Source organism: Artemia franciscana, chromosome 5 (assembly GCF_032884065.1).
Source record: "Artemia franciscana chromosome 5, ASM3288406v1, whole genome shotgun sequence".
Lineage (NCBI taxonomy): Eukaryota > Metazoa > Arthropoda > Branchiopoda > Anostraca > Artemiidae > Artemia > Artemia franciscana.
Window position 1 is genome coordinate 45,392,358 of NC_088867.1, and position 10,862 is coordinate 45,403,219.

The following is a 10,862-nucleotide window of genomic DNA, read 5'->3' on the forward strand; positions in this document are numbered from 1 at the left end:
TTAGTAACTGTTTTACTAATTCATAGAAAAAGCTGTTACTAACTGAAACCACTATGGAATCAGGAACCATGGAACAATCATGGTTTCACGAGTCATAAAATAATTATAGGACAAATATTCTGAAATTTTCTTAACATTTCGATACGCTGTTGGAGGAAATTATGATTTGAAAAGTGAAAAAAAAAATGGTGAACTAATTTTGCAAAACTCCTTTTGTATATTCAATATTGAATGATTTCACATGTAATTCAAATGGGTAATTTTCAATGAGTAATTCACTTTTTTGTTGAATTTTTTATGTTGAATTTATGTTGAGTTTTGGTTTATGTTGAATTTTAAAAGTTGTCTTGGAATTTTAATGATGTTTTATATCTTTTTTAATATGGAGATGTTTTTCAGATGTCCTGCCTAGCTAATAGTTCTCGGTTATTTTTTTTTTTTTTTTTTTTTGCTAAACTTATGCAACAGTCTGATTCCCATGAGAGAATAGAAAAAAAAAATATTTAGGACGGTAGAAGCAGGGTTATCTACTAAAATGAAGCCACAGTTTTCAGCCGTGTGCTTTGTTGTTTTTTGTAATAATAAGAATAAAGTGAATAGCGCTAATAATGCTATGACCCTCTCACTGGTTTGGAAAGATTTAAGTGTTTTCTTTATGATTGTTGTAATTGTTTTTACATCTATTAATAACTGATTTATATTAATTACATATAAACTTTGTTATTACTATTATTTTTTTAATCTTTTAATAAATTTCAATATCAACAAATGATAACAAAAGCGCCTGTGATAAAATTTGTACCGTAGACAAGCCTATATGCATGCAACTATACTAGAAAAGAACAATTACATAATTAAATTCATTCTTATGCACCATTAAAATTTTAAAAATATCAGAGTAGTAAAACAAGAAGAAGAAAGGACTGGAAATAAACAACAAAAAGACGATGAAGAAAAATAGCAAAAATGGTCGCAAAAAGACTGTTACATCAGTGACTATGGCTGTCATGGGGAGATCCAGACGATGATGTCAGGGGGTATGTACCCCCTCCCTCTTACCCAGGAGGGTAAAAATTGCACGGATTAAAGGAGTAAAAATACCAAGGAGGAGCTAAAGTTTTGTTGGTACCCCCCCCATAAAAATATTAATTCTGTACTCCGCCCCTAGTCTGTGTACGTGATTACGTGCAAGAAAGAGTTCTTTGGAATATAATTTATGTGTGTATCATATGGTCTGTTAAATGCATTGATTTTAGGGTTAAAAACTCTTCGTATGGTTATATATTTGCTTATTTGTATTAACTAAAAATTATTATAAAGAAATTACTGCTAGTATAATTACCATAACGCAAAGCCGATACATTAATTAATTTGTATTATAAATGTATTTGTTTGCTGTAACTAAATAATTGCACAAGTATTTCTCTGCCATTTTGTGCTGAAGCTAATTGTTAATTACAAACGATGATTGAGTTCTGGAACAAATTCTTCCTCTTTGGTTTTGGGGAATGGAATATCCCACTTATTATTTTTCTAGCCAGTGTTTTTGATAAGAAAACAATAATTACGTGTAAGATTGAAATTATACTCAAACCTACCAGAAAATAAGTGGATTATTCTGGGAGTGGATTCAAGGGGTAGTTTTTAGAGGTATTCCTCCAGAGGATCAAAAATGGGTACTAATTACAGGGTTGATGTGCAAAAGAAAAACTGATGGAGAAGCCATATTTTCTTCAGTGTTCTCCTCCCTCCCAAACATTAATTCTGTATCCGTCCCTGGATTATTCCTTATTTCCTCTTCGTAATACTTTTTTTTATAAGTTTTGTTAAATGCACATATTCTTTTTAGCATAATTTTTACATATCATTATACAAATCTTCCCCCCTTTTTTTCCTTTTCAACTCCTTCTTGAAAGTCACTGTTATTTCTGGTGGCTTATAAGAGCTTGTGGAAATATCGTTGGGTTTTTTAAAATGTATTTTTATTACAATGGCTGACGAGGTTTTTTCAATCGAATTGAAATAATGGATATACCTAATCACAAGATTTAACATTCCTTTGTTTCAATATTTTAGGTGGCGGTGTTTTGCCTTATTATTATCCTAATTTAACCGATCCTTATGCCCGTCACCCATTTAGTTACCCTAGCTACCCTAGCATCAACCCTGCTAAGACCTTTGCATGTGAATATAACCCTTTAACCCCTTTACAACAGTTCAAATACGACACATATGCCACCCCATGGATTTCAAATACAGGTCACATGGCCCAGTAGCAGATAGGTCCTCAATCAATGGTGCCTCTTGCAGTGCCACACTATCAGGATATTGGAGTGCTCCAATACGCCGTGGGAAAAAATTATCTTCAAGGTAGGGTAGTAGTGTATTTACATTATTCTGTTGTATTTTTTTTGTGTTTTTTTTTATTCATGAATTTATTCGTACCCAAAGTATGTATCGGTGATTTCTACCTTGTTTACTGCTTTGCACTTTTTATTCAATCTTACAGCAAAATTGACCAGATTTTACTTTCTTTTCATAGCTCAAAATTTGATATAGCCACAACGGGTAAAAAAATGATCGAATCATTTTCTTATCTACATTTCCCTTCAAATAGCTTTCAGGACTGAATAACTATTTAAATTACTTTCACACACATGCGTCGTTTGGGAGGGTGGTCACTTTCCCACTAATAATTTGGAGAAAAAATTATCATATAACCCGTGCCCCTTGACTCTCCGGATGTAGACCCTTTTGCCCCCCCCCCCCCATCAAAATCTGCCTTAGTTATGCCCTAGGATGGATGCTATACTATCATCAAGATGTGATCATTTTTTATACAACTCTGAAAAGTTTTGCCAGATTGGCTTCTCACAGACACTATCTGTCTTGGCTTTACTCTAATTAGCCATGGCTCTCAAGTCTTTTATCATTTCCACCCAAGCTGGTAATTCAAAATGGAGTGTTATAATGATAATAATAATAATTTATACATGTCTTCTATTACATAGATGAATGTACACAGAGGAGTATAGGAAATAAACGATAAGAAAAGTAAACTACAAAATTACACTTCTGACGAAAAGGACGACAATAAGTAGCTTACAATACTCACAATAGCTCATAAATATACATTAAATAGCTCGATAATACATAACACTAAGATACTCGTAATACATAACGCATAAACACGCATAATAAATAGCTCAGTTTTTCTAAGGTTATAGTGATGTGTCTGTAGTCGTGTGTGTTTAGTTTTATGTGTGTGTAGTCGTGTGTGTTTAGTCGTATGTGAGTTTAGTCGTATGTGTATTTAATCGTATGTGTGTTTAGTCGTATGTGTGTTTTGTCGTATGTGTGTGTAGTCGTATGTGTGTTGTCTTATGTGTGTGTAGTCGTATGTGTGTGTAACTGTGTGTGCGTAGTCGTATGTGCGTAGTTGTATGTGTGTGTAGTCGTATATGTGCGTAGTCGTATGTGTGCGTAGTCGTATGTGTGCTTAGTTGTATGTGTGTGTAGTCTTATGTGTGTGTAGTCGTATGTGTGTGTAACTGTATGTGTGCGTAGTTGTATGTGTGTGTAGTTGTATCTGTGTGTAGTCGTAAGTGTGCGTAGTCGTATGTGTGCTTAGTTGTATGTGTGTGTAGTCGTATGTGTGTGTAACTGTATGTGTTCGTAGTCGTATGTGTATAGTTGTATGTGTGTGTAGTTGTATCTGTGTGTAAGTGTGTGTACGTAATCGTATGTGCGTAGTTGTATGTGTGTGTAGTCGTATGTGTGCGTAGTCGTAAGTGTGCGTAGTCGTATATGTGCTTAGTTGTATTTGTGTTTAGTCTTATGTGTGTGTAGTCGTATGTGTGTGTAACTGTATGTGTGCGTAGTTGTATGTGTGTGTAGTTGTATCTGTGTGTAGTCGTATGTGTGCGTAGTCGTATGTGTGCTTAGTTGTATGTGTGTGTAGTCGTATGTGTGTGTAGTCGTATGTGTGTTTAACTGTATGTGTTCGTAGTCGTATGTGCATAGTTGTATGTGTGTGTAGTTGTATCTGTGTGTAGTCGTATGCGTGCGTAGTCGTATGTGTGCTTAGTTGTATGTGTGTGTAGTCGTATGTGTGTGTAGTCTTATGTGTATTTAGTCGTATGTGTGTGTAGTCGTATTTGTGTCTAGCTTTATGTCTGCGTAGTCGTATGTGCGTAGTTTTATGTTTTTGTAGTTGTGTGTGTCTGTAGTCGTATGTGTGTGTAGCCGTATGTTGTGTTTAGTCGTATATGTGTTTAGTCGTATGTGTGTGTAGTCATATGTGTGTGTAGTTGTATCTTTGTGTAGTTGTATGTGTGTGTATTCGTATGTGTTTGTAGTCGTATGTGTGTGTAGTCGTGTGTGTGTGTAGTTGTATGTGTCTGTAGTCGTATGTGTTTGTAGTTGTATGTATGTATAGTTGTATGTGTGTGTAGTCGTATGCGTGTGTAGTCGTATGTGTGTGTCGTTGTATCTGTGTGAAGTCGTATGTGTGCGTAGCCGTGTGTGTGCTTAGTTGTATGTGTGTGTAGTCGTATGTGTGTGTAGTCTTATGTATGTTTAGTCTTATGTGTGTGTAGTCGTATGTGTGTGTAACTGTATGTGTGCTTAGTCGTATGTGCGTAGTTGTATGTGTGTGTAGTTGTATCTGTTTGTAGTCGTATGTGTGCTTAGTTGTATGTGTGTGTAGTCGTATGTGTGTGTAGTTTTATGTGTGTTTAGTCGTATGTGTGTGTAGTCGTATGTGTGTCTAGCTGTATGCGTGCGTAGTCGTATGTGCGTAGTTGTATGCGTATGTAGTCGTATGTGTGTGTAGCCGTATGTTGTGTTTAGTCGTAGCTGTGTGTAGTCATATGTGTGTGTAGTTGTATCTGTGTGTAGTTTTATATGTGTGTAGTCGTATCTGTTTGTAGTCGTATGTGTGTGTAGTTGTATGTGTCTGTAGTGGTATGTGTCTGTAGTGGTATATGCCTGTATCTGTGCGTAGTCGTATGTGTGCGTAGCCGTATGTGTGCTTAGTTGTATGTGTGTGTAGTCGTATGTGTGTGTAGTCTTATGTGTGTGTAGTCTTATGTGTGTGTAGTCGTATGTGTGTGTAACTGTGTGTGTGCGTAGTCGTATGTGCGTAGTTGTATATGTGTGTAGTTGTATCTGTGTGTAGTCGTATGTGTGCTTAGTTGTATGTGTGCGTAGTCGTATGTGTCTGTAGTCTTATGTGTGCGTAGTTGTATGTGTGTGTAGTTGTATATGTGTGTAGTCGTATGTGTGTGTTCGTATGTGTGTGTTGTTGTATGTGTGTGTAGTTAAAAATTGTCAAAGAATTATGTAGAAATTACATATAATTATGTTAATCTTTATTCTAGTTTCCTTTTTTATTTCCTTTTTTTGCTGACAAGTGCAAAGAAAATTTACGAATGGAATTAAGGCCAATTTTAAACAAAACACTTTGTACCTCGATGTTTTGTAATTGATAATCGATACTCAATCGATAATCGATGTTTTTGTAATTGACATCGATAATCAAGTCTACACAATTATATGTAGGAAAAAAATGGTATGCTATTGTTTGCCGTATTAAGTTGCCCTTTTTGAAAAAAACGTCGCATTTGACCTAATACCACACTGCCCCAGTTTAAGAACAATGTACTCTCCACTATCAGCAGTATTAACCTTTGACAGGTTTGAATAGAAATAGTCGCAATAAATTTGCAAGGAAGCGTTTTCTAGACTTTCTAGATTCTTCTTTTTGGCCGGATCTTTCAAATCTATTTCTTGCAAATTTTGAAGGTTAAAACGATTATGTTAGGTTATGGTGGCTGAATTGTACAAGGACCCCTCTATTCCCCATTGACAGTTAGACGTTTTTAGAGTGCTAACAGCCGAGAGACGTCGCTGAGTCAATTTGGGCTGGTATCTGTAAGCGAAAGTAAATTTTGAAACCTTCTAAAAGAAAATACACAGGTACATTTTTATCAGTACATAAAACAGGGAACTTTATTGATTTTAGTCACAGTTTTGCCGGTTGGATAAGCTTCTTTTTAAATTTCATCCAAAACAAAAGTGAAATTAATGTTTACCCCCACCCCAATGAAGATATTTTGTTTAGTGGTGAACTGAAGTTAACTGCTGAGGTAGAATTCGAATCCTTTCAGAACCCGCAGGCAAGGGCTCATAATTGTGAAAAAAAACTAAATTTTCGTAATCTAGGCTCATATTTGATCCATTTTCTAGAAAAAAAAAGTTCACAAAATTCGTATTTTGCTTGCCATCAACTGAAAATCGTTTTTTGTATCAGTAAAAAATCAATTAAATGTTGAGGGTTATTTACTGAAAAGTAGACAAACTAGAGCATTCCAATTTTCAGAATTATCTTTTTTGTTTAGTGATTTCTCATTTTTTACGTTTTATTTTTACTTCCAGCTTGGTCACTACATTGCTCCTGTATTTTTTTTAAGCCGCCTTTCACTCTTTCTCGTGTCGTCGTTTCAGGTAGCTTAGGTCTATTAAAACAATCTCAAATCTGCCGCACATAGTTTGTCCATTATATACAGTATATTGGAGAGTGTCTATTCTTCACAAACTCTATATAAAGATAATTCCTGAATTTCTCGCCTTTGCTCACTTTTTTCTTTCATTTTATTTCTCTACATTCTTTTTTTCCACTATGGTCTTTATACATAGTATATTGGAGAGTGTCTATTCTTGACAAACTCTTTATATAAAAGAAAGTCCTTAATTTTTCACCTTTGTTCACTTTTCACTTTTTTCTTTCATGTTATTTTTCTATATTCATTTTTTCCAGATTGGTCTTTATGTGTAGTATATTAGAGTCTCTATCCCTGGAAAACTCTGTATTCAAACAGTTCGTGGTAACGAACTGTAGTAAGGAGCGACCCGGCTCAATAGTAACCAAAACTCTAAAAAATTGAATTTTGATATCAATAGCTACATCAAAAGAATTGCATTTTAATGCTTATTTTAAATATATAAGTTTCATCAAGTTTAGTCTTACCCATCAAAAGTTACAAGCCTGAGAAAATTTGTCTTATTTAGGAAAATAGGGACAAACACCCCCTAAAAGTCGTAGGATCTTAACGAAAATGACACCATCAGATTCAGCGTATCAGAGAACCCTACTGTAGAATTTTCAAGCTCCTATCTACAAAAATGTGGAATTTTGTATTTTTTGCCAGAAGACAAATCACGTGTGCGTGTTTATTTGTTTTTTTTTTTTCTTCTTCTTCTTCTTTTCCCCAGGGGTCATCGTATCGACCAAGTGGTCCTAGAATGTCGCAAGAGGGCTCATTCTAATGGAAATGAAAAGTTCTAGTGCATTTTAAAGTGACCCAAAAAATTGGAGGGCATCTAGGTCCCCTCCCACGCTCATTTGTTTCCCAGAGTCAACGGATCAAAATTTTGAGATAACCATTTTGTTCAGCATAGTCAAAAACCATAATAACTATGTCTTTGGGGATGACTTACTCCCCCACATTCCCTGGGGGAGGGGCTGCAAGTTACAAACTTTAACCAGTGTTTACATAATAATAATAATATTAATAATAATAATTTATTTTTAACCCACATCATAACAAGTTATGGCACTTGTGGAGTAACAAAAAGAAAAAAAAATGAAATACACTACAAGTAAAATACACTACAAATAGAAAAAACATTATGCTACAATGAGATTAACCGAACAGACGGACCAAAGGATGATGAGACGATAAACGATAAAAAGCTGATTCGGACAACCTTCCATACATGAGGGGCAACTTTGCACTTATATCAGGGACATCAAACTTACGAATTATCTTCCTATTGCTATACCGAGGGGGGAGATAAAGTAAAAATTTACAATATCTGAAATAAAAAATCCGAATCTGATTAATATCTTTTTTCTTTAGAAGGGGATAAAGACCAGAAAGATAAAAGACAGAATGATCACAAAATATAGCATATAGTCTACCGAGTGCACGTCTATTATACTTCCCTCGATTAGCAACTATCTTAGAATAGCCCGTTTGAATTTTCTTTTGAACATCACGAACAGTGCACTGCCGTAGGCAAGAAATTGAATTCGTAACAGTAATACCCAACCACCGAAAGGTGGAAACAAAGGGTATTGAAAAACCGCGACAGGCTAAGGGAGCATTAGAGGAAGTCGGACCATTAAAAACTAGAAATTCACATTTCTCAACATTAAGAGAAAGACCAATATTAGAAAATAGACGTGAAACTTTTGAGACCATAAACGAGAGACCTTGCTTATTTTTACACAAAAGTAAAAGGTCATCTGCATAAGCAAGATAAGAAACATCTGAGAGTCCAATAAAATAATTTGATCTAATTTCATCTAAAATACCAGAAATGCACATTTTGAATATACTAGGTGATAAAACCCCTCCCTGCTTGACACCTCGACATAAACGGACAAACGGAGATCCAGATTTATTAATTCGGAGAAAAGAATTCTCATACCAAAAACGAAGAAGAAAAATGACTGAAAGATTTACACCATTATTAAAAAGGGAAAAAAAAAAGCTTGACTGTGAACTACATTGTCAAAAGCTTTAGAAAGGTCCAAAGTACACATATAAAGTGGCGACCCCTCAGCCATGCTATTCTTAAGGGCGGAAGAAAGAACACGGTGTGCATGTTGACAACCAATACCAGCTTGAAACCCGAATTGATTCGATCCGAAATTTATATTTTCATTTAAATGAGGAATTAAAATATATTCAAGGATTTTATTCAAGTTACACGTAGTGGTTATAGGGCGATAAGATGAACTTTGAGAAGGGAGTTTTCCCCGCTTTAGAATTGAGGTGACATTTCCACAAAGAAAGCTATCCGGAACCAGAGAAGATGTTAAACACATTTGGAACAACAACTGCAAATGAAATAAAAGAACAACACACTTTGGATTTATATTATTTACACTAATACCATCAATATCAATGGATGAAGATTTTAGTTGCTTAATTGCATTTTCAACAGCAGTTATTGATACTGGAATAATATGGCCCTGATGAAGCGAAGGCAGTAGAATCTTAGAAAGTAACCGAGAATAATGTGACTGCACAAAAAAATTAATTTTGGAAAAAATTTCCGAATAGTAAACATACCAAGTTGAACTAGAAATCGAATCACTATTATAAAGATCACTTTTATCCAGCTTCTCAGAATTGATCAATTTAGACCAATCCTTTTTAGAGGCTGGAAATTCCATACCCTTATAACGAATAGATTTAAGGTATTTTTTATAATCATTCTTTGTTTTCTGCTTTATATCCGCAACAGACCCCGTTATAGGTCTACCACAATCAGCCCAAATTCCAAGCCAAAGTTTTGCCTTATTTTTAAAATTCTTTAATTCAGGATCGGCAGCCCATATAGATTTCCGCGTTTTTATACGAATACGTTCCTGGGGAACCGCAATTTTTTCAGCTTCTTTCATACATCTAATTATATCATCATAATATCTATCAAGATCACGCTTACTACCCTTTACTTGCAATTGGAGTAGATGATAAGGCACACGAATACAATTAAGCAGTGTAGATAAAGACAATATATATATAAAGCAATATCGGCTCTTTTCCAATTACTACATTTAAACCATTTAGAATTCCCAATAGGGGCAACATTGCAAAGGTTACGTTTCAGTTCAGTAGTAAATGAAAGCGATAGATGGTCAATGTCATCAGACTCAATATCAACATGAATAATCGAGCATTTTAGCTGTGATGAACTGATTATATGATCAATATTAGAAACACTACCAGATTGATGGATATAGGAGTATGATACATCTTTTTTCAGAATCACGTAAGGGGGCATGCACTCCAATATTTCTCGGGATCGATAACTTTGTTCATCCAAATCCGTGTTAAAGTCACCAAGAACTACAAAATCAAGTTTATTTTCCTTGACAAGATTCATCACGGACTTTAAAGACTTGCATGTAATAGCAAATTTATTTATTGATTCCACTGTATTATTTTTATATGGAAGATAAACATTAGCAAACACAGTACTATTTACTCTAACAGCAAGAATGTGCTTATCCGAATAAAAAAGGGATGGGTTCGAAAGAACAATACTTTTTTTTTAAATACAGGCCAGGCCTCCAGAAGGGCGGCCACGCGTGGTAACAGCATCGAAGTAAAAACCGAATGAACAGAGCTTCGATGAAGGAAATTTCTGCTAGAGGCAGTTAACAAAGTTTCTTGCGGGCAGATAACGTCGAAGTTCTCGTACAGATCGTCAATATAAGCATCTTTATTTTTTGTGCCATTGATATTGTGCGATATGATTGAAATTTGTAAAGTCATTTAGAGGTTTGTTGACTAGCAAAACCACGGAGAACGGAGCATGACATGCTAAAGGACACGTGTTCACCATTGCAATTGGCACATTTTGGTGAGGCATTGCATGGATTTTCTTTTGAACTAATATGAGGGCCGGCACAACGAGCACATTTTGGCACAGGACTGGGACAAGAAGACTGGAAGTGATGGGGCGATTGGCACTTAAAACAACACTTTGGAATTTCCTTAAACTCACTCAGTCTAAAGAATTCATAACCAATTCGTACACGTACAAGTTCAGTGACCTTGTTATTTCGCAACAATTGCCTTGGAATTATAGAGACTTTTAATCCTGACCTATGCTTCATAATTAATTCAGTAACCTTGTTATTTCGCAACAATTGGCTTGGAATTTGTAATGTCATATTTCAGTGACCTATATTTATAAATTGAACGGTTTAAATTGTGTGGTGGTTGAAAACAGGTGCCTTGAAAAGATGCCAAGTATTAGCGAACAATCGGAGGATCTGAATG

The 10,862-nt window shown here is 35.1% G+C and overlaps 1 protein-coding gene across 1 annotated transcript; it reads right to left on the reverse strand.

Moving 5' to 3' along the window:
* Positions 1-5,820: 5,820 nt before the first annotated feature.
* Positions 5,821-9,960, reverse strand: LOC136027740 (uncharacterized). The gene is made up of 3 exons (XM_065705195.1): positions 9,627-9,960; positions 8,576-9,528; positions 5,821-5,961 (listed from the first exon to the last, which is right to left on the reverse strand). The coding sequence occupies exons 1-3, from the start codon at positions 9,958-9,960 to the stop codon at positions 5,821-5,823; spliced, it is 1,428 nt and encodes a 475-aa protein (XP_065561267.1).
* Positions 9,961-10,862: the final 902 nt, after the last annotated feature.